Source organism: Oncorhynchus mykiss, chromosome 5 (assembly GCF_013265735.2).
Source record: "Oncorhynchus mykiss isolate Arlee chromosome 5, USDA_OmykA_1.1, whole genome shotgun sequence".
NCBI lineage: Eukaryota > Metazoa > Chordata > Actinopteri > Salmoniformes > Salmonidae > Oncorhynchus > Oncorhynchus mykiss.
The window spans coordinates 24,060,981-24,085,338 of record NC_048569.1 but is presented as its reverse complement, the minus strand read 5'-3'; the positions used below and the strand labels follow the sequence as shown (position 1 = coordinate 24,085,338).

General features: G+C 42.2%; 1 protein-coding gene across 8 annotated transcripts in view; it reads right to left on the bottom strand.

Moving 5' to 3' along the window:
• Positions 1 to 3,384: 3,384 nt before the first annotated feature.
• Positions 3,385 to 24,358, bottom strand: part of zmp:0000000846 (tenascin) — a 41,810-nt gene continuing 20,836 nt past the window's right edge. The window contains exons 4-29 of one of the 8 annotated variants that reach the window (XM_021602184.2): positions 23,561 to 23,824; positions 23,100 to 23,215; positions 22,047 to 22,200; positions 20,681 to 20,950; positions 20,286 to 20,471; positions 19,995 to 20,084; positions 19,359 to 19,622; positions 18,405 to 18,812; positions 16,489 to 16,953; positions 15,547 to 15,822; positions 13,188 to 13,460; positions 12,623 to 12,895; positions 12,118 to 12,390; positions 11,341 to 11,646; positions 9,665 to 9,937; positions 8,412 to 8,534; positions 7,886 to 8,029; positions 7,403 to 7,522; positions 7,078 to 7,221; positions 6,335 to 6,465; positions 6,084 to 6,216; positions 5,694 to 5,845; positions 5,451 to 5,547; positions 5,114 to 5,275; positions 4,748 to 4,911; positions 3,385 to 4,530 (exon numbers count right to left, since the gene is read on the bottom strand). In XM_021602184.2, the coding sequence (XP_021457859.2) occupies positions 4,420 to 4,530; positions 4,748 to 4,911; positions 5,114 to 5,275; positions 5,451 to 5,547; positions 5,694 to 5,845; positions 6,084 to 6,216; positions 6,335 to 6,465; positions 7,078 to 7,221; positions 7,403 to 7,522; positions 7,886 to 8,029; positions 8,412 to 8,534; positions 9,665 to 9,937; positions 11,341 to 11,646; positions 12,118 to 12,390; positions 12,623 to 12,895; positions 13,188 to 13,460; positions 15,547 to 15,822; positions 16,489 to 16,953; positions 18,405 to 18,812; positions 19,359 to 19,622; positions 19,995 to 20,084; positions 20,286 to 20,471; positions 20,681 to 20,950; positions 22,047 to 22,200; positions 23,100 to 23,215; positions 23,561 to 23,824 (5,372 nt within the window). In that variant the 3' untranslated portion in view covers positions 3,385 to 4,419. Of the gene's footprint in view, positions 4,531 to 4,747; positions 4,912 to 5,113; positions 5,276 to 5,450; positions 5,548 to 5,693; positions 5,846 to 6,083; positions 6,217 to 6,334; positions 6,466 to 7,077; positions 7,222 to 7,402; positions 7,523 to 7,885; positions 8,030 to 8,411; positions 8,535 to 9,664; positions 9,938 to 9,957; positions 10,627 to 11,340; positions 11,647 to 12,117; positions 12,391 to 12,622; positions 12,896 to 13,187; positions 13,461 to 15,546; positions 15,823 to 16,488; positions 16,954 to 18,404; positions 18,813 to 19,358; positions 19,623 to 19,994; positions 20,085 to 20,285; positions 20,472 to 20,680; positions 20,951 to 22,046; positions 22,201 to 23,099; positions 23,216 to 23,560; positions 23,825 to 24,358 lie in introns of those variants that run through there. The other 7 variants (XM_021602185.2, XM_021602186.2, XM_021602187.2 and 4 more) reach the window with 7 other exon arrangements.

The window sequence follows — 24,358 nt, the reverse complement described above, 5'->3', positions numbered from 1 at the left end:
ATTCCTCCAATTTTAAAGTGCATTGGAGATCATTCCACATGTAAGGTGCTACTAAACCAACATATGGAATTGTTTGAAGATGGTCCTACCATGGATTATTTAGCTATTTGGTTTAGAATTTTAGGACCCTTTTAGGTATATATATATATTTCATATATATATAAAATATATTTAGAAATGATTTGATAAAATATTGAATTTGGCCTGTAATATTTACTATAGCCCATAGAAACACATTGAATAACACATTCATAAATGGCTAAAAAGACAGTAAAATATATAAATCATATGGAATAAGTTTTGGAAGTGTCTGTCCTATATCTCGGAGATATACACCCCCAAAGCCTATTCCTCTATTGGCCGCCTTTCCCTCCAGCTCTCTGCTGCCAATGACTGGAACGAACTGCAAAAATCACTGAAGCTGGAGACTCATATCTCCCTCACTAACTTTAAGCACCAGCTGTCAGAGCAGCTCACAGATCACTGCACCTGTACATAGCCCATCTGTAAATAGTCCATCCAACTCCATCATCACCATGCTGTTATTTATTTTGCTCCTTTGCACCCCAGTATCCTACTTGCACACTCATCTTCTGCACATCTATCACTCCAGTGTTTACTTGCTAAATTGTAATTATTTTGCCACTACGGTCTATTTATTACCTTACCTCCCTTATCCTACCTCATTTCACACACTGTATATAGACTTTTTCTATTTTATTATTGACTGTATGTTTGTTTATTCCAAGTGTAACTCTGTGTTGTTGTTTATGTTGCACTGCTTTGCTTTATCTTGGCCAGGTCGCAGTTGTAAATGAGAACTTGTTCTCAACTAGCCTACCTGGTTAAATAAAGGTGAAATAAAAAATAAAATAAAATATATATACATATATATTGATATGCACGACTGTTCAAAAGTTTGGGGTCGCTTAGAAATGTCCTTGTCTTTGAAAGAAAAGCTATTTTTTGTCCATTAAAATGACATCAAAATGTATCAGAAATACAGTGGAGACATTGTTAATGTTGTAAATTACTATTGTAGCTGGAAACGTCTGATTTCTTATGGAATATCAACATAGGCGTACAGAGGCCCATTATCAGCAACCATCACTCCAGTACACGCAAAGCCTAATTGATCATTGACCATTTTGCAATTATGTTAGCACAGCTGAAAATTGTTGTTCTGCTTAAAGAATCAATAAAACTGGCTTTCTTTAGACTAATTGAGTGTCTGGAGCATCAGCATTTGTGGGTTCGATTACAGGCTCAAAATGGCCAGAAACAAAGAACTTTCTTCTGAAACTCATGTCTATTCTTGTTCAGAGAAATGAAGGCCATTCCATGCTAGGAATTGGCAAGAAACTGAAGATCTTGTACAACGCTGTTTACTACTCCCTTCACAGAACAGCGCAAACTGGCCCTAACCAGAATAGAAAAAGGAGTGGAAGGACACGGTGCACAACTGAGCAAAAGGACAAGTACATTAAGGTGTCTAGTTTGAGAAACAGATGCCTCACAAGTCTTCAACTGGCAGCTTCTTTAAATAGTACCCGTAAAGCACCAGTCTCAATGTCAACAGTGAAGAGGCGACTCCGGGATGCTAGCCTTCTAGGCAGAGTTCATCTGTCCAGTGTCTGTATTCTTCTGCCCATCTTAATCTTTTTATTATTATTGGCCAGTCTGAGATATGGATTTTTCTTTGCAACTCTGCCTAGAAGGCCAGCATTCCAGAGTCGCCTCTTCAAATTATTATTATTATATACTCAACACTTGTCGACATGAACCCAACTGCTCTCAGTCAGATTCCACCACAGATACAAAGGAAGCTGTTGGAACTTGTCTAGTGTGAGAGAATTGAAATGTCCTTGGCAAAGAACTGACCTTCCGAGGAATGAATGGCATCCACCAGTACCCAGAATCTGGACCAAAAATAGGATGTGATGAAGGCTCACATCCAACTGTAGAATTATTGACATACAGTACATTATCCATTAAATATCCATTAATTTGTCAACTAACATGCCGGTATTTGGTCTACTGAACTTGTTGACCCTATTTATCTGTGACCATAGAGATGTTCTATTTCATTATGTGTGTGACAATGTATGATATATGTGTCTAACTGTTCATGTCTGTTCATTATGTTGCGTAATAATATTTTTGTTCTATTCTAATGTGTATTTGTCGATGGGGTGGGAGGTTGCCCTATAAATTAAATGGACAATAATGTATTCAGTACATGCAATCATGTCCCAGTGGAAATCTCCTGCAACCCAAGTTCATATGTTATGAATACAGACAGATTAAATAAGAATTTCCTTAAACCCCTCAAGTAGGATTTGAAATCATCAATCAAAACACTGCAATACAGTACATTTAATGTAATGGATTAAAAAGGCAGACAAATAAACTTGATCAAAAAGCTGATTTCATCCAGGCCTAGTTATGAAATATTATTGTTCTGTATTACTGTTTAGTAATATTATCATCCAATCATGGCATTACCGAAAGGGAATGCTTGCCTGTGTGCTGGATGTTAGTTTGTGTGCTACATGTACATGGTATATGATGAATGCTCACAAAATCAACCAGGGACTTTTCAGTAAACACAGCCTTATGGTCTTTGCAACTATTTCACACCATGTTTTTCTTCACCTACATTACTGTCATAAATTGATACCTGCGTCAGATGTATTATTTTTATTCTGTATGGGTCAACATGAAAGTGACCGGGGCTACTGTTATGTGGTTTTTCAAATTAAGTCACGGGCCTTTAATTAAGCCTTTAACATGAGGAGATAGGGATACATGAGTGATTCTTCTGACTTGACCTGTAGAACCACATGATCCCAGACCAGGCTGGCTCCCCTAGCTATCTATCTGCTGTCTATCTGCTGCTCTACATTCTTCACTTCTTTCACATGTCCCCCTTACCAAAATATCCATATTATCACTCTGTAGGTACATGACACCACAGCATATGTAATCCTTTTGATTTGAGCTTACTTTTTTATTGTTTACCCTAGATTACAAAAAGACAACATTAACGAGACACTTTTACAGAAATAGTCTAGTAAGTTGATGTGTATTATTGTTTGTTGAATACTTTAGCTATTTTAGGCCTATTTTATAATGAGTATTTCTGTTTTTGAATTTGGCGCTCTGCTATTTCACTGGATGTTGGCCAGGTGGGACGCTAGTGTCCCACGTACCCTAGTGAGGTTAATATGCTCTCAATCTGTGTGACGCATACTGATGAGTACTTTTCTCATGATTAAGGCATGAACACATGAACACTCAACACTGCCATCTGCTGTTGAAGGGAAACTTTTAAGTAAAGAAACAGCTATGTTTGACATTGGCAGCAAGAAAAATGCCGACACCTTTTAACAAAGTATATTTTATTGTATTGAGGGTTTCATATAGACGTCTGTTTTTTATTCAGTTGAAAAAAAATGTCAGGCATAATTTAAACCGGTATTCAATGATGTCAGTGGTTAAAATCACTACCATAATCTTCTCAAGAATAGTTGTCCTGCTTTGTTGTATTTGTGGACATACTGTTAATGAACTCCAATAGGTTTAAATAATATAAAATGACATTTGAAATATCAATCACTCAATATGAAACAAATGATACCCAGTTTAGTCAGTCCTGCCCTCAGGTCTGTACAAGGAAACAATTTTATTTGTATTTTTTTCATTCATCCCCCTTTGATCCAGTCCCAAAATGTTTTGCAGGTCAGCAGGCAAGGTTCCAAGACATTGGACTTTCAAGAGGCAAAGTGTCATTTGTCACATCATCATCATATGATGCGTTTTACATCATTATGCTGATGTGGCAAGTGACACTTTGCTTCTTGAAAGTCCAGTATCTTGAAAACGTATCTGCTGACATGCAAAACATTGTAGGACTGTATCAACAGTGGACAAAAATATCATTTTTGAGTGGAATTTTCCTTTAACCTCGATAGCTTTATTTCCCCGTCCCTCAACGTCTGGGGAGACTGAGGGGTGTGGCATAAAGCCACGTTATTATTTCCATGTGCCTAGTTGAAAAGCTTAACGGTGCTCATACAGTTTTTTTAATCAACAGCCAGAAAGAGAACGTAACAGTGTGGGAGAATAGAACAGAAGAGCGAGAGTGAAACTTACAGTAGGACTCTTTTTACCCTCACCATAAAAATAAGTGTAACCGAAATCTCCATTCATTGTTTCACATTTCATAATCAAACTGCCTTATTCTTAATTGGCATATTCAAATATCTTTGGACATAATATAAGGAGCCATATTTGGCTTGAGCGTTCTCCAATGAACGCAAAGAATAAAACAAATCAAACACACAAAAGTGCCTATTCTGACCATTCCAAACCCTCCACCACATATCTTCACAATATAACCATGTACAGGTATTAAGTCTATGATCTTTTCCGTCGGCTTTCAACGTTTCTGAAGTTGACGGGTCTAATCTTCATCTCGACGAACTGGATTGAATGCTCGTGTCCCTTCCAGTGGAACCAGTTGATACCCTGAAAAAAAGGACACTTTTTTTAACATGTTTACATTTTACACACCGCAGTATTTCAAAATATGTGTGTATGTGTAATAAATAATACATGTAATAATCTTGTTTCATACTCTGACAAGAATATAATATACGCACACGTACAAACACACACATACACACACACACACTTTGTGATAGCAGAAAGGAAGTCAATACATAGTAGGCCACACTTTCTGTACCTTGCTGTGACTATTGTCACCATATTTTCCCATGAGGTTGACACGATGGCAGTTCTTGTACCAGAAGGCACCCTTATAGGACAGTGCACAGTTGGTTACTGCAATGTCGTTGTCATTGTCGTACGTGGAGAAGGGCCGACCATGGTGATAGGTCATAGAGTCACCTAGGAAACAAGAGAAACACATTGACTGGTGAGAAGAAATATGGATAGTTCAATCACAGTTATATTGTGTCTTTTATTGTAACTTTTTTTTTACTGTAAAGTGTATTGGTATTTTTCAATGGAATTTTAATCAAGTTAGATCTGACTAGATTTTCTATGCAGGAGCACTAATAAACACAGATATTGTTATAATTGTCCTTACCTGCTGTGCCGCTATATTTTCCTAAGTATATCTTGTAGCGGCTACGTGGCTCTGCGATGGTGAACTTGTCATACTGAGCGTAGACCGACTTCCCGTTGTCCCTCAGGTCCACACGCAGCTCGTACTGGCCTGATGCCGTCATCTTGTGGAGGTTGGCCAGACCTGAAACGACAGGAAATAACATCACAGTGCCATTCCTGTTTCCTATGGCTCAATTGGTTGGAGCATGGTGATGCAACCCCATGATTGTGGTTTGACTTCCGCATTGGCCACAAATACTGAATAAAGGGAGAAAATAAAATACAAATAAAGGAAGGGTGGAGAGATGTGGACTCACCAAACCAGAATTCATCATTCATGTCCCCAAAGCCACCGGTGTAATTCTTCCAGTTCCTGAAGAACTCCAGATTTCCATTCTGGCGCCTCAGGATCACCTGTAAAGAGAGTTGACAGAACCTGTCATATACAAGCCCTGATGTCAGTGGTTTGGCTTCAGTGTTATCACAAACATGTAAAGGTCAAGCCAATCAAACCTGGAGTTTAGACTTTGTGTGTGTGTGTGTGTGTGTGTGTTCTTCACCATCCATCCTCCTCCGTCCGTGGTCATGTCACAGTAGACCTGGATGGGCTGGCTCTCGTCCCCTCCCAGGTAGATGTTGTAGGTGCCAGAGATCGTGTCTCCATTTAGCAGAGCCTGCGAGCAGTCCTTAGGGTATCTGTATAATCCTCCAACTACACACACACACACACACACACACACACACACACACACACACACACACACACACACACACACACACACACACACACACACACACACACACACACACACACACACACACACACACACACACACACACACATCAAGAACAGTGCACTACATAGTACATAGGAAATAGAGCATCACTTGAGATCTGCCCATTGTAAAGCTGTGATGGGAAGGAGGTGGTGTGTGTAGCAGTCTACTTACTGGTGGTGAAGACATTGGTGACGTGGCGGCTCCGCTGGGCTCCAGCGATGGCCTGTAGCCTGACGCTGTACTCTGAAGAGCCACTCAGCTCACTCATGCTGTACGATGTGGCTGTCGGGCTCAGGACAACTTCCTGTATTCAAATCAAATCAATCTTTATTCATAATGTAAAGCACTTTGGAAAATGTAGCTGTAAAATAGCCATTGATGATCGATAGTGGGGGCCAGTGTGCGGACTCATAAACCCGTACCCGGACTGTGCCGTCGGGTGAGGTGAAGGTGAGAATGTATCCGGTGATGGCGGCACGCGGAGGCTTCCAGGTGAGAGTGGCACCGTCTGTCTGGACATTAGTGGCCGCCAGGTCACGAGGAGAATCCACATCTACAGACACAAACAGGAAAGTTGAAGGATCACATGTTAAACGTGTTAAATAATGATATCACAGGTCCTCCCGGGTGGCGCAGTGTTTAAGGGCGCTGTACTGCAGCGCCAGCTGTGCCACCAGAGACTCTGGGTTCGCGTTCTGTCGCAACCGGCCGCGACCGGGAGGTCCGTGGGGTTGGCCGGTAGGTATATCCTTGACTCATCACGCACCAGCGACTCCTGTGGCGGGCTGGGCGCAGTGCACGCTAACCAAGGTTGTCAGGTGCACGGTGTTTCCTCCGACACATTGGTGCGGCTGGCTTCCGGGTTGGATTCGTGCTGTGATAAGAAGCAGTGCAGCTTGGTTGGGTTGTGTATCGGAGGACGCATGACTTTCAACCTTCGTCTCTCCCGAGCCCCTACCACGAAATTGCCGAGAAAAAGGGGTAAAAATCAACAACAAAAAAACAAATAATAATAATGATATCACAGATGTCTTAATATTGAATTCATGGACAATACAATACTGCACTTCATTGAATTTATGAACAATAAAATATTACACAGTTTGATTGTTGTTTGAAAATCAGACCCAATACTCCTATATGAAGCATCTGATTGGAGAGCTACCCGTTGTGAATTCAGTGGTGATGGTGCCACTCTTCTGTGCCTCCCTCATGGCGTACACCCCTACTGTGTAGTGTGTGGCAGGGACCAGGGAGCCCATCTCAAACTCCACCGTGTTCCCAGAAACGTGCTCCATCACTGGGGACACTGCAGACAGCAGAGGAAAGAGACAATATCACCACCCGGTTACCTCCACCAACAGTCCTATTGTGCTGTGTCTCTTTGGCTAGTGATGAGGGATACCATTGATACAAATACATCATGTACATAAATACATGTCAGCTCCTGGCAATCTGTGCCTTGGGCCTCTTGTGAAACACACACAAACCTGAATCTGTGCTGTAGGTGATGACGTAGCCATCGACAGTGGCCTGAGCTGGTTGCCATAGCAGCAGGGCGGTTGTGTCAGTGACGTTGACAGCAGAAAGAGCTTGAGGCCTGTCCAGAGCTAAGGAGGAGGAAAATACACAGCTTTGTTACACACATAGGCCTGTAGCCACAACAGCTTCAGAAAACAAACACCTGTACTGACAATATTATGACCTGCAAACAACCCAATGCAATGATGTCATACTTTTTCCAGGAATAATTGACTGGGGTGGACAGAGTAGAGGAGTACCATATGTGCTGTTGAGTATGAATGTATGAAGCTAATGATTTATGAAATGCTCATAATGTCTATGCATGACACAGAGACTTCTGTCTATCCTCCTCATAGCACTGAAGCACTTGAATGCAAACGTGTCATATCATTTCATGTATTTAGTAAAAGGTCAAATGTGTAAATGTATGCTAAAGAGTAGTCGGACACCTGTGGTGATGTTCTCTGTCCCCGGGTCACTCTCCTCCAGGCCCTTCCCAGCAAAGATGGTGACCTGATAGGTCACTCCTGGCAACATGTTAGGCAACATGGCCTGGGTCTCAGTCCCATCTGCTAGCACTGTCATTGGGCTGCCTGTTGATGAGAGAAAATATTGCATTTATGCTACTTTACGTTCTTCTATTCTGAAGTAAATAAATGTTGAATGGTGCTGTTAAATCGTACTGCGAAATCCACTTTAAGGAACTGGTTTCCTTTCCTTCCTTGGTAGCAGCTGCAGATATTCACAGTTCTACACTAGTGTAAATTATTGTGTGATGAAACCGTGTGATTACTCTATATTCCACTAGAGAGAGTGCTTTGTCCAATTTGAAAAATACTGGAGGAGAGGAAATTCCTCCCCCCATGCCACATGAAGCCCTTTTGAGGCCTAAAGTACTATATAAACGCAGTCCAATATCCTTATTATAATGGGTAGACTTTACTGCCACTATAAGATATGAGGCTATTCACTCACCTCCTTGGAGAGGCACATAGATGATGCGGTAGTTATCCACTCTGGCACGAGGCATGATCCAATGTACTATGGCCGAGGACTCAGTCACTTCAGAGAAGCGGATGCCTCTTGGAGCGCCCAGGCCTGGCACAGCGATGGGGTCAGGGTTAAAAAGGCAAGCAAAAAATGAGAAAAGTTAGATTGATCTGTTTGAGTTTGATTTTTGATCAGGAATCGATTTTACTGAGGTCAGTTTATTCAACGGAATAGGCCTATTGCCCTATGGTGTGTCAATATACACACTGAAAGGCACACAAAGACACACAAAATTCCAGTGAGAAAACATATTTGCTGAAAACCAACAAAGGCCCACCACAATCACCCCAGCCAGAGTAAGATTGAAACCCACTGCAATCTACAGATCAACTGGGGTGCATCAGTATCACACTTCCCAAAAGGCTAAAAAGTGTGCTCTTTAGGGAGCACATTTCAATGCATGAACCAAACCATTCAACTTTTGTCAAACATGCTACAAAAAAATGTAACCAGTTTAGTAACCACAATTTAACCAGTTTAGTGGCCAGTAAAATGTATAGGCTATGAAAATTGGTCTATAATGGGCATCAGAACACATGGACTTTGAGCTGCATTTAAATCCAAGCATAAGAAGCAGCACAATCTAATGCAAAAACATGTGTCTCCATATTCCTGAAAAGGATATCAAATGGGGAAAAAGAGACATGCAAAATCAACTTTTTAAATGTAACCTTTATTTAACTAGGCAAGTCAGTTAAGAACAAATTCTTATTTACAATGACGGCCTACACCAGCCAAACCCAGACAACGCTAGCCCAATTGTGCGCCACCCTATGGGACTCCCAATCCCAGCCGGTTGTGATACAGCCTGGATTAGAACCAGGGCGTCTGTGGTGACACTTCAAGCATTGAGATGCAGTGCCTTAGACCGCTGCACCACTCAGGAGCCACTTGTTTGGTCCCTTGATGCTCACAGGCCTAGATCTATTAATACATAAAATAATTATCAGTGGCAATTTAGATATATCCCTGAAGGCATACCCCTTGGAAAAGGAAACCAGTAAAAACAAAAGGTATTATTACAAAACCCAGTCAAAACAAAGATCAGTATTGCATCTTGTAATCAAGACACCTGTTTCCAGAGAAACCAGACGAGAGATGTGAGATGCAGACCACATTGTGCTTTGGCATTTACTGATAGTTCAGATTGTCAGAAAATAGGCCCTTTCTTTAAATACCTGTTCGAGCAACACCGGTAATTGGTTGGGAGCGCTGTTCCAAAGTGACACCGTACAGCTCGATTTCGTACTCGGTGCCGCCGGTGAGTCCCGTTAAAATCTTGGTTCGCTCGTCACCAAGGACGTTGACTTCTTGTGGATGCGCAAACTTTGTGGAGTCCTTAATTTTGATCACAAATCTATCAAACATGTCTTCATCTGCGGTCCAGGCCAGGCGGAAACTGTCTGAAGTGATGTCCGAGACAAACATGTGCTCCACTTCTGGCTCAGCCTCTGGTTGGAAAGAGAATTCAATTCGACGTATTTGTCGAGAAACATTCACCCAATTACTAGAAAACAAATTTGACGACGGCAACTTTCGGCGACTAGATGGAAAAGGTGAGAGAGTAGGACTCCTAGTTTTTGGTTAAATTCTCATGAACTTGCTACCACCACTCTGACATGCTTTCAAATCGTCAAGGTGCTTTGCATTCCTTTGTTATTTTATTGAGAAATAGACACGTTCATGGTTGTGGAGACATTTATTGACGTCAATTAGCAAGTCAACATCCACAATTACTATTCTCCGTGATTGTTGCATCAAGCCAAGGATTTGGCCAAAACAATCCATCCACACCGCATGCATCCTCAATGCCAGCCCTGCATTCAGTGCATTCAAAGGTAAATAAGAAAACGAGTGGTTAGGTCAACTGACATTTCATGCTGAAAATGCCATGTTGATTTGTCTGTGTTTTCCTACTTATAGGCTAGGCCTACTATCCAATCAATGGTCCATAACCGTCCTCAGACATTTTCAACTGGAAATAAAGACTGTTTTTTAAACGCCTTATCAGTCTAATATTTACAGGTGAAACTTAGATGTTGCTTGCTTAGCCTACCTCAAACCATTCTTAGTGACAGTGATATGTGTCCACTGAAAATGACATCCTTTACACCGTAACGTTCACAGGGTTATGAGAAATCTGAGGGGAAAACACAGTTTAAAATATGAAAACATATTTTCATATTTTGGAGAGAGGAAAAAGCAGAGCACCACACACTTCTTCGCTGTAACAATTAAGCTTCAAACTGAAAAAACAGGCAAGACCTCCATGATGCTTCAAACATGAAGAGGATGAAGAAAACATTAAGAGTAATCAGATTGCTCTGGAAAAGTAAGTGAGATGTTGGAGGAGGTAGTAGGGTTGTGTGTTGAGGCTTCCCCACCAAAGTAAAGCATTGATGGCATTAATATTTCATCCTTTCTCAGAAGATTACAGTGGAAAGGCCTACTAGTTGTTTGTGATACAGTAAAAGTACAAGTTGGGAATCAATCACCCCTTGAGTAAGTAAAGTAAACCTGTGTTTTCACTTCGACTGAATAGTGACCAATCCCTCAAGCTGTCCCAAGTGACACCTCACTGTGATGGAGAAGCCTCTTTGTACAAGGCCGAATCATAACTCCAATTTACTTGTGTGCATCTTATAATTTCAGCCTACAGTGTGTGTAGTGTGGCCAGAGGCATCATGCACCTTATTTTTTGAGGGGGCACTGATGACCGAATTCAATGTATTTCAATTAATTGTGAGAAAAATCATCTATATCTTGTATACCTTTTATCCTACAAATTGATCAAATTGGTAGGGGGCTCATGCCCCCTCATTTTCAACAGCCATGACGCCTCTGTGGGTGGTACCTGTCACAGCCACTGTGGTCAGTGGGCGGGAGACCAGCCCAGTACTGGATACCCCAGTCAGCCTGACCTCATAGCCTATGCCAGTGATCAGGCCCCAGATGTCCAAGAAGCTCTGGTTGCCAGGGACAATGAACTCCTGAGGTTCCAGTAGCCAGCCTGAGTCTGACACCACTATGTGAAAGTGGCCGAAGCCACCAGTAGAGGGAGCCCCTTCCTGTTGTTGAGGATGATGCGCCCTCCAGGACACGCGGAAGCCGAATGGGGTGATCTCAGAAATGGTCAAGTTTTCCACTTTGGGTAATGATGCTGGAGGGAGCGGGAGTTTTTTGGGGTGAGGGGGGATTAGGGTCGGGTAGAGGAGGGTTAAGACGTGGTGAGAATACATATGGTAGTTGATGTGGCAATGATTGCAAAAGTACTTGCTGTCTTCGGCGCAGTTGGCCCTATGACTTGTAGAGCCCCAATTCAATTAGGAGAATCTAGTCATGCACATAGCCTAAATAGATTGATATCATGTTTATAAATGGGTGACAAACTCCTAATTAAAAACGGTGGACATGTCATGTAGATAAAAGGTGGTGTTGAAACACTAAAGATCCTCATCCAAGAATACTGTATCCATCACGCCTCACTATTCAAAGCATGCAAATTTGTCCCGCTTAAACCTGGGTGGGTCCCTGGAGAGGTCATGTGTAATTCTTTGGCAACTGGGACACACATTTCCACCCTGTCAGTGTTTCAACATAAGTGGTAAGATTTGAGTAAATTACGTAGTACCTGTGACGGCATGGGCTAAAACGGAAGGGGTGCGGCGCCCATGAGAAATACCGTACAGTTCAATGTCATAGTCAGTGGCGTCCACTAGGCCAGTGACTGTAATGTTACGGACCTCGCCAGACGGCGTGAACTCCAGTGTATCAAACAGTTGTTCAGGGTCACCGACCCGGATGACAAAGCCATCAAAGTAACCAGCCACTGTGCCCCAGGACAGGGTGAAGTTATCGGGGCTAGATTCGGACACAGCTATTGAGCCCAACTGTGGGACTGCCTCTGGACAAAAGAGAACAGTGATTTTGAATTAGGGGAGATGAGGAGTGTGATATAAAAATTAGACGTTATCTGTTTGACAGTCTAGGACTATGGCTGGAACTATAAAGTTATGATTATTTTCATAGTCGGGGTTTGACCACTCATGAGCTAGTTAAGAGTAATAGCTTTTGAATTCGGAATTATAATATGTTATAATGTAACATATGGAGAAAAAATACATGCGATGCAATACCTGTGGTGACTACAGCGAATAGGGGCTGTGTATTCTGTCCAGCGGAGCTAGCGTACAGTTTGATGTCGTAGGTTGTACTCCCTTTGAGGCCAGTCATAACTGTGGCGCGAGCCGCTCCAGGCAGGGTGCGGCCCATGGCCTGCGAGGGCAAAGCAGACTCTCTGACTTCTACTATAAAGTTATCAAAAGCCTTCTCCCCCCTCCTCCATGACAGTGAAAGTCTGTCTGAGGTAACGTTAGAAACAACTAGCCTGGACAAGTCAGGCTCTGCAGCTACAAAGGAGAGAAAAGTCAGCATTCATTCATTTTTTTAAGGGTGGCACACTGTTACTATCCTTTTGTCCCCTCAATGAACTGTTTTCCATTTAATCCAGTGTCAAAAACTTCAAGTGACCCAGATTATAATGAAGTCAATGGGTAGTCACTAAAAATGTGTATTTTATATAATAAGTATGTGTGCTCAAGAAAAATTATCAGAAAAGCATTGCAAACTTCAATATGGAGCAAAGTGATCATGCGCTCGTTCTGGCTTTAGAAATAAACAAAACAAACAAAATGGAAATACCTGTTGATGCAATAATACTGACGGCATGGGTTCGTGATCCCTTGACAATCCCAGTGAGGTAGGCTATATAGTCAGTGCTGGGCCTTAGCCCTGTGATGTCATGAGACATTGCATTCTGGGATATGTTATATTCCTTTGGCTCCTTCAGCCAATCTGAATCAATAATCTCCAGGACATAACCGTCAAACTCTCCCTCAGTGCCATTCCAGGAGATGGAGAAACTCTCTGACGTTAAATTAGATACATACAGATTGCCAACCACTGGCTCGCTCACTAAAGGAAGAAACAGTTATTGGATTTTTAAATAAGCTAAAATGTTAAAAGCAATATGCCTATTGCCTATGAAATCACTCGTTTGTCTGCTACATGTTCAATTATTTATCTAAGGGGATGATAATAGATTGTAGATGATTTTGTTTATCAAAGATAAATGAGAATAATAAGTGCAATTTCACATGGCACTCACCTCACACCTGCCATTCTCGATAGTCTTTGAATATAATGAAAAATGAATGACATGCACATTTTAATTCTGACAATACAACGGCAAGCTTTTGGGGATGTGGTGAAGACTAAAGAAAGGTAAAAATATATTGCAGTGTAACACATCAGTACTCATCATAATGTGTCACATGAATAATAATAGCATTTGTGCCATATAAAGTGTAAGTGATATCATCATTACTCCAATTTAAGCCAGGTCAGGACTAGCTCTTATTCTAAAAATAGATGTGCATGTTTTGTTCAGTGTTTGTTCAGACAAGACAGAGTAAGACACTGACATAGACACAAACAGGGAAAGTGACAGATAGCCAAAGTGCCAGAGAGAGAAAGAAAGTCAACAGGACAGGATATCTATGAAAATAAAAGGTGGCTTCAGATTTGCTAGACTTGACAAGTATGCTTTTTGACAGAAGTGTACGGTGGAATTTAGTGTCAGAATGTGACTTACGGCAGGGTTCTCCAACTCCGGTGCTGGAGAGCTACTGGGTGTGTAATGTAAGGTTTTGTTCCAGCCCAGCACTAACTCACCTGTTTCAAATAGTAAACAATTGTAACCTGTAGTTAGTGCTGGGCAGGAACAAAAGCATGGATACTCAGTAGCTCTGCAGGACAGGAGTTGGAGAACCCTGGGCTAGAAGACAGTGGACATGTTGTTGGTGAGATAGTACATTGCCAAACCCAAGCAGGAGAGCCATTCACTTATGATGTTAATAATATGGATGGGTGATGATGTTAAAAACACTCCATGCCTTTGGAAGAGTTTGTTGACAAGGGAAAGGGAAAACACTTATGTGCAAGAGACATTCACAAACAAGTTCAAATCATGCACACACATTACATTGAGTAGGACAATAAGTTGCCGTTTTTGTTGCACTATAGTTGGAATAAACAATGTTTCACAAATATAATATCGAAAAGAGGAGTTAATGTTGTTACAACACGCACACAGTACATAGTATTCATTGTCACAGGAGGTTGGTGGCACCTTAATTGGGGAGAAACAGGCTCATGGTAATGACTGGAGCAGTATCAAATACATCAAACACATGGTTTCCAGGTGTTTGATGCCATTTCATTTGCTCCTTTCCAGCCAGCTGTTTTCCCCTCAGCAGCCTCCATTGTTCATTGTATACTATTAGGCCTACATTTCCAGTCTCTCTCGTACTGAAACCAATACATAGGCCTCTAATGTCACTCAGCCGTTCTGGCCACTCAGTTAAAGCATGACTCCAACAGGCAAACAAGCTATTGGTTAATTACTCAGTCTGTGAGGATGGGGGGGGGGGGGGAGGTTGATGGAATGATGGCGAATGGACACTGTTTAATGTGGATGGGGGGGAGGAGGTGTTGTTTGGTTTTCTTTTGCAATCGTTGCAGCACATCAAAACTCACCACGATGCATGTAATGGCAGGGGGAGGGCTTCATGCACTCAGGCCATGGGATGGAATGTGAAGAGGGGGCGAGACAGGGTGAGGTTGGTCACTTGCGGGCAGCTTGCTTGTTTCAGTTATAAGGTAAGGGTTTGTGTGGGTGATGCCCAGCACCCTGCCCTGTGGTGAAAGACTGACACAGTGGCTGGAGGGTAAGAATGACACATGGCATGGTGTTGTTAGAATGAAACATTGTCATTGGTAAAAAAGGCTACATTGAAGGGTTACGTCAGTGATCTTGCTTGCTACGTGCAGTGCTGTGGATGCTTGCATGTGAATGGAAACAGGCAGGTGTGTGTGTATGCTGTTCACCACAGATCCCAACTGGAATAGAGAGAAATTGCTCAAAAGGCACAGTGAAGAAAAAGTAAGAAAGAGAGGGATAAGAACAGAACCTTGGGGGGACACCTCCATTCATAGGTACCTGTAGTGGCTTCAGTATACACCGGCTCCTGGAAGGAGCCCTGGTGGAGCCCGTACAGGCCAATCCTATACAAAGTGTTAGGACTCAGGCCAGAAATGCCCAGGTTGAAGGCATCAGCCGACAGGGTGAGGTTCTCACTCTCTGGACCTCCCTCTAAGTTTGTCACCTCAATGACAAAGCTCTCAAACTCCCCGTCCTCGGGAGTCCAGTACACATTGAAGCTGTCCCATGTCACGTCAGAGACTGTGAGGTTGGCCACCACAGGCCTCAGCTCCTCTAGCAGACAAACAGATCATAGTACAGTCAATAAAATATACACTATATGAAATATATCATAAATCGATATTTCACATCATATTATGTTTCATATCCCATAATCAGGGATCATCAACTAGATTCAGCCAAGGGTCGATTTCTTTCTTGAGCGGATGGTTAGGGGGCCGTAACATAATTACAAATATTTGTAATATTTGTATACTGCAAATTGACCGCAAGAAGCCCAAACAAATTTCAAACCTTGCTTACATTTGTATACGATCACATGTATCTCTTTATTATGTGTGGGAATACTTTGGAATACATTTCCAAAATTGAAATCACTCGGAGTTGATTTGCTGGAGGTTTTAGTCTTTTATGTCCGACAATAAAAAATAAAATGCAACAACAAATAAAATCACCCGCGGGCCGCAAATTAGGGAACCCTGCTTTATATATTCCATATATTTCACATCAACTGTACAATGTATTGCAGGGATTAAACTGTGATGTGTTTCAGCAGCACTTTCTTAGTCAGTTATGATGACACAGAACACACGAATACAAAGACAGATGGATGAACGGGAGGATGTATGACATGTATAAGGATAGGATGGAGAGAGGGATGGAGAGAAAGATGACCGATGGTTATGGATGTCTATGACAAAGAATCACTGCTCCATGTACCTGTATTGGCAAAAGCATGAAGAGGCAGAGACTGCTCCCCCTCCACCTTCCCATACAACGAAACCTCATAACGTGTCCCAGGGGACAAGCCTTCTACAAGGGTCTTCCTGGCGCTTCCTGGTACCGTGGTCACATGAGCTTGTGCCATCCCTGACAGAGCATTCACCTCCACCAAAAAGCTATCAAAGGCTTCATCTGGGGCTGACCAGGCTAGCCTCACGCTAGTGGGGCTCACGTCTGTGACATTGAGGTCCCCTAGCGTCTCCAGGCTGGAGCCCTCTGGTTCAGATTCAGCCCCAGAGGGGATGTCCCCCGTGGGGTACAGAGATGTAGATGTAGGCCCCTCTGTGATCAGAGGAGCCAGGGGAAGGACTGTTGGATGAACAGCTCCTGTGTCAGGAGACTGTGTCGTCTGAGCACTTTTGACACTCAGAGCGACTACATCAGTAGAGGTAGACTTGGGTGCTAAATGAAAGTACATTCAAAAGGATTAAATGTGTAACCTGTAACCTCTAAAGGAGCAGAAGAAAAACAAAAAGAGTGGTTAACCTGTGGGAAGAAGATCTGGTTAGAAGAAATAACTGGTAGAGTAAAAGATGAACATAAGTACCCACAAAAGCATAATGATTGATTACAGTAACAAAAGGTATATTGTCTTTTGTCTAACTTTCTCCCATTGAGGTTTGGAAGGAATAATTCTGCATTCATCACCATTTTCTCTCTATGGTGCTGTGCAGGTTTTCTTGTTGTCAGGGACCATAAACTTCCACATGCATCGGAGACATACATTTACACTGAGCAGCTCATGCATTAATGGCCCTTTTACGAGGGCCATTAATTTTTGAAGGTTCCGAATAGTCCACCGTAGTGACAGTACCCAGTACACTTCAAATGGATGAAGAAGCCATGCACTGCCAAAGTTATCCTACAACTTTGTTTATGTTCCAATATCCATATTAGGTCACCACTAGTGTACTATGCAAGCAAGGATATTGGAACAGAACCCTGGTGGAACACTTTAGAGTTTGATTCATGTCTTGTTGTTTTAAGATGCATAATATGCTATTTTAACATTGTCCTTTGCAAGCAATACAGTAAACATTTCAGAATGAAAATGCAATGTGAATGGGATCGCAAGCAATGACAGTGAAGTGGATGAGTTTGTTGGCACAGACATACAGAGAACAAATTGGGTGCTTTTAAAAACTCCAATGAAGGAGGAAATTGGTGTGCAAATGTAGTCTAATTGACTTTTCTGGATGTCATGCTGATCTGCAGGGAAACAGTGGAGACATTGTAACCTCCTTGAATTGCCATTCCATGGAATTCACTGATTTTCTTAATGCTTTATCTCTTCAGCTAGAAGGTATCAACTTTTCTGATAACAAACCTATTTGGGGGAGGGGGGGGGGGGTTCCATAACGTGTTTTTAAACAACCAATAGATAGTATTGTTGCTGACAGAAAGCCGCAAATTATGCCCTGCAAATGACAGCATTTATAGTCCCAGTATCCATTGCTATATTTGCTATAACCAATTTTAGTAATGTCCTTCATCTGAATTTCTCTGGAATAGAGAAGGCATGGATTCCTCTTCATAGTTTGAAATGAACACTTTCCGTTTTAGGACTGCCGTCCTCAGCATGCAAGAAGTGACTGGATGGGATGAAGCCAAATGGCCGTTTTGTAAAGATGGTATTATCTCAAACCTCTAATATCATGCCATGCGTACTGATGCACTGCAGTTGAAAATCACAATACCATCATGCAAAACGTGAAAGGTTTGGTTTTGAATTCCTCAACTCCTTTGTTCAAATCCTGACTTTGCTATCCAGGTAGACTTAAAATGAGAAATGTTCAACAACAAAGGGATATCTATTGTACTGAAGGCATGCAGCCCAAAAGTAAAGCATATACCTGTAACTGTGACTGCTTCAAGCGGAGAGGATCTTTGGCTATTGCTTACTCCGTAAAGCTTTACTCGATATTCTGTGGATTCCCTCAGGCCTTGAAATCTAGAACCTTTGGCATCTCCATGGAGATGGACCTCTTTTACATCCCATAATCCCAGAGTGTCTCTACATTCTAAAATATAACTATCATAGACAACATGTGCCTTTGGTTCCCACGAAAGTTCAAATCCTTCGGACGTTACAACTGAGACAGTCAGCTCTCCCAGCTTATCCTCGAGCTCAAGCCCCATCCCTGAGATCTGTAGGTCTGGGTCAGAGGGGTCTAACGACACAAAACTAATGATATTGTCCTCCGAGCCTATGGGAGTGGTAAGCTCAGGGGCAGGGTTGGCTATGTAAAACGTGAAAGAGGCTACAAGAGAAACACAAAGGCACAAATTCAGATAAAGAAGACATTTAGAGATTGTGTGTCTTTCTGCACTGTTACTGTTGGCCTCAGTGTTGTCTATTTTTGTCCCACTAATAAAGTAAGTTACAGCCTACAACTACCGGACCCTTGCCCTTAGTAATTCCACATTCTTCTGTCAAGTATTGGTATGTATATGAGGAAATGATTTCACTCCCAAGAGCTTGTGTTGTAAAATATGTTTGGATTGGTAAAGCTGTTACAGATGTCTTTATCTCTTAGGATTATAAAATGCAATTCAAAACTGTTAGCAGTACAATAGGATCCATACGTTTAGCACTTGCTGAATGTTTCCCACAAGAGACTATGTTTTTTACCCAGACCTGAAACCAAATCTATGACTTCAAATTGGCAAAATATTATTGTATACTGGAAAATTACTATTTGCAGAAAGCAGAACTGAAACTACTTTCTTAAAGGATCAACCACACATATTTGTGCCTTGCAATACGAGGGTGGAGTCAGTTGTGAAGATTCTGTTTCAACCCTCACCTGTAGATGCGGACAGGGTGGCAGGTGTGCTCTTCTTTGAGCCCCTCTCAGCAACCAGGGTGATGGTGTACATCATGCCGGGGGTCAGGTTGTTTAGGTTGTAGGAGGTGGCTGTTCCAGGGACCTCCACCTCCTCCCTCCGGCCATCCTTGGAGATGTACACCAGCCTGTAGATGGGGATCTTGGCTCGGGGTCTCTTCCACACCAGCGTCATGCTGGTCTCTGTGGACTCGCTCACTTCCAAGTCCTTGGGCCCATCAAAGTCTGTGGAGGAAAGTGGTATAAAGCTTTCAATCAGTGATTACCAAGCCTTAGGTACAATTCATAGGGTAGTGAAAGTACAAACATAATTCTTCTGTTTTAACAATGGATAATATAGTGCTTTCATATTTCATTCTGTTCTATGATAGTTCTGAGGTTTGAAGATTGTTTCCCAAACCACTTAGAAACATCAGAACCTCATAACGCACCTATGTTTGCCTCATATTGTTCCCTAATAATCTGTTGCATTGAAAGTTATTTATATATATATATATCTACGACTGCAGAGTGTCTGTGGTCACTTATGGTGGTGGATATTTGGACTGCTGTTGAACAGTGGCTATCCTATGAAAACGTGTCAACGTATGCTCTCACTGGTTGCTGCATTTGTGGTGGCAGGCAGGCTCTCCCTCTCATTCTTCATGGCGGTCACACCAATTCCGTACTCTGTACCCGGCTTCAATCCTGTAATGGAGAAGAACAGAGATGAATTGAGTACCTGATTAGCTTCAGTCCTGCAATCGAGCAGAACAGAGAAGGATTTGAGTACCTGATTGAATTGACATCAAGAGTAACAAAGTCATAGCGAATCCTATCTTGAAAAAAGTCCTTATACCTTCTACTGACATAATTGCATGTTGGGATTTGGTCATGGTTGACCCTCACCAGTGATAGTTGCCTGAGTGTTGCCTCCTGACCCACGGGGGAACACCTCTTCGCCATGGGAACCCCCAGAGATAGGGCTGTACTTCACCCTGTAGCTGTCAACGTCTGCCCGGCTGTTTCTCCACTCCAGTGTGACGCTGTTGTCTGTCTGGCCCAGTGGCTGCAGGTCCTTAGGAGCGTCCAGGTCTGTAACAATGCAAGAAGAAGAAAGGAATATAATAAAGACTGTTGACAGTGAACTCTTGATCAATCCAAGTGTACCTGTTATCAGGTACACTTAAAAGAATGGACTGGACATGGAATTGAATTGGGACTGTAAAATTGTAGTGTGCTCAAACACAGTTTGCACTTATCAGGAGTGCACTTATCAGAAGTGGATAAAATAAAACCCCAACCTGTGGTGAATATCTCAGTGACTGGATCGCTGGTGCTGTTTCCCCTCCTGGAGACCAGGGACACCTGGTACTCAGTGTCTGGGCTGAGGCTGTCAATGCTGTACTGTTTGTCTGAGGTGGACAGGTCCACGCTGGTCCTCTCTGTGGGGTCGGAACTGGGGCCATAGGACACGGTGACACCATCCACCTGAGCCACGGGATGGAACCAGGTGACCAAGCCTGAGCTGTCTGTCACATCACGCATCTCTACCTGCCTGGGCCCATCAATCCCTGGGGGAAAGGGACCCAAGGAATACAATATGTTAAGGATGACTATTGCAGGCTCATTCACCCACCCTCCTCTCCCCTGTAACTATTCATCAGGTCGTTGCTGTAAATGAGAATGTGTTCTCAGTCAATTTACCTGCTAAAATAAGGATTAAATCACAAGGAATTAAAAGGGTGAAAGTATGTGCTGTTTGTTATGGACAATGATCACACACATGTTTTAAGTCCTCCCTTTGGGCTACAGACACAAGGACACAAGGAGTATTGGTTTTACTTTAACTACATTTTAAGACCTGCATAACACTGTTACAATTATGGCATAACAAATGTAATTAACAGTTTGGTTACTCTGACTGTTTGGTATGTGATTTCACTGATCTGTGTTCTGACAGGACCTCTGGTAAGTTCCTGTGTTCAGGAGAAGTTTCTCAACTCCATGCTGTGGTGACTTCACCGGGTGAAATAGGCCATAGGTTCGTTCACACTGTATAAATCACCTACTTCTTCATTCCTCATTCTTGAAAGCTGTGCTGAACTTAAGCCTGTATAAATAAATTATGCACAAGTCAGGAGAAGATATGTTTATAGGCTCCATCAACAAGGAATTTTTAATGAAATGGCTTTTCCATAGACGAGGTAGCATAGTTCACGCTAGAAACCCATTTGACCTTAATGTATGGACTAAACAGTTGGCAGTAAAAGATTATGGCAGGGCTCCTTGAAAGATACAAATGCTCTCTATTGTAATATGCAGGCTGGGCTGAGACTCAGCATTGTTCTCTTTTGCAAAAAAAGACTGTTAAACTGGACTGTGTGAAACGACAATGGGGGTTTAGCCACTTTTTCCATCTAATCCTCATGCCATGATTGACAGTTAAATTGATCTGTTCAGTTGTTCCTCTGTCTGCTTGTGTGATTTGTGAGGTGTAGGCATTTTCCTTATCCTCCCCATGGGATGTGGGTGGTCGCCAGGATGAGTGGGAGAAGCCTGGTTTAGATTCATTCATGCATGGCATGACAATGTCAGAAGAGTTGGCTTCCCAGTTTGCACATACAGATCTGCATTTGACTAGGGGGAACAAACATTACATAAGCTTACTGGTAGTGATGATTTTAGTAGACTGAGGTCCCCTGGTATTGTTCTTGATGACGCCCACTGAAACCTCGTACTCCTGACCAGGACCTAGCCCCGTCTGCTCATACAAGGTCTGGGAGGATGGAAGGGTGGTAAGGGTTTTCCCACTCTCCTCTTTCTGAAAGGACAAATACATACTGTTTTTAATATACAATTTCCTGGATTCATACATGCTACATAGCCTACTTACATATCCAACAGGCTAACTGAGGTAACCCACGTCAATTTGTCCTTTGGATCAACAAAATCAATATTTCACACAGTTAATGTTGAGTTAAACAATAACAATTGCTACAATATAAACATTTCTCATGGTTCTTTTAGCAGCTATTTGATTACCTCAGATAAGAATGCTGCAAACGAAGCCCATTTGGCCCATAGTAATAGAGATGAAGTGCTGATCATGGATTACAGGTCCTTACATTTTATGTATGGGGCAATAAAGCCCAAGCGCTGAGGAGAATGGGATTAGCAATAAACAGTGCTGAGCATGTCCTGGCTACTGGCTGCTGTTATAATGAGGATGCAGCCCTTTGTGAAAATGAACTTGGGAACAATATGAAGGGTATTATGGGTTATGGCTGCCCAGACCTTTGCCATTAGCAGCTGAGCAGAAAACGTGGCAGTAATAATAAGCCCCCAGATTTGTGATCTGAGGCAATGCAGTTATTTTCCACGTACCGGTTCACATCAGCGCCATTCTTTAAAGTGTAAAGTACAGCACGCTTCAATAGTGTAATAGCAATTTGTGGTTTATTGTGAATGTTTAATTTTTAACCTTCTTATTTTGAGTTGTCTTAATTGAAAACTGAACTGACCCCAACCCTGATAGTTATTGCTACTTCACTGGACATGATAAATAGCCAAGTATTTCAAGATCTCCTCACTAAAAGAACAAAGCCAGCTTGTGAAAATCTGTCATCTTGTCCCTGCTGTTTAGTGGAATTCTAGGCAAGATCCAGCAGACGTCACTTGCAGAGAGGTGGATAGATTGCAAAGAGACATAGACAGACTGACCGTGTTGCGGATGTAGAGCTCCCAGGCATCAAAAGGAATGTCCAGCTGATCCCACAGCACCTCTACTGAGGTCTCCCTCACCGATTTAAACTTCAAGCCTTCTGGTTCTGGCAGATCTGGCAGGACAGAGCGAGATACAATAATATGTTATGCCTGATGACAAGATGTTGTGCATCGAGACAGTGTGTGGTTTCAAAACTTGTTAAGCATCAGTCAAATCTAGTGGTTGTGTTGGAATCACCTATTCTTAAAAAGAAAGCCTTGTGTAAACATTGTGCTGTGAAATTTTCTCCACTGGACTGAATAGCATTCTGATTACAGTTAATATGCAAATGTTTTTGTAATTTTTTTTTCTAAAGTGGATCACATTCCCATGAACCCAGACTGCTCAGAGACCCAAGTTCTCACATCTTAGGCAAGATGTCTTATTACGCAAGCCTAGTTAAACGGGCATGACCTACATGTGGCCACCCTGGCGCTGATTGGGATGCTCTTTTTGTTGCTGAGGATGGCATAGACGTTGATCAGGTACTCGATGCCAGGCTCCAGCTCGCTGACAGTGGCAGCAGTCTTGTCTCCGCCCACTGTGAACTCCTGATACAGACCCCCAGGACCATTTGGCACGTAAGTGATCAGATACTCTGTCACCAGCATCTCATTATTCCAGGTCAGATCCACTGTCTCAGTGGTGACCTCTGTTACGGTCAGGCCCTTTGGAGGTGAAACTAAAGAGAACGAGAAAGAAAGAAAAAAGAGGGACAGAAAATAGTTATATTTTTGTCAGAGATTTTTACTATCTCAGACACTAAGTTTCCCATGCCCTCAATATAATAATATATAATATACTGTATATATGCCATTTAGCAGACACTTTTATCCAAAGCCACTCAGCCACTAACAATCCTCCACACAAAGCTAATGCTTTCCCCAGACTCACATCTGGTAGTGGTTTGGACCGCCAAAGATCTTTGAGACAGAAGTACAGACAACTGAAATGCACAGCTTTTGGCATCAGAGGAAATCATAGATGGAAGTTTTAATCCTTTGCAAAACCCCTTTGAAATTAATTAAAATGCTATTTGGGGATTTTATTATGTTTTGAGTATAAAACATAACGGATAAATAAGTAATTGGATTTAATGTGGCATTCAACCAGCACATGAAAGTATCAAGCGTGCAATGTTAACAAATTAACTAAACCCAATTATTCCGTTATTTTTTCTCTCTCAAATCAGTGGGTCAGTTGAATGAAACCATTC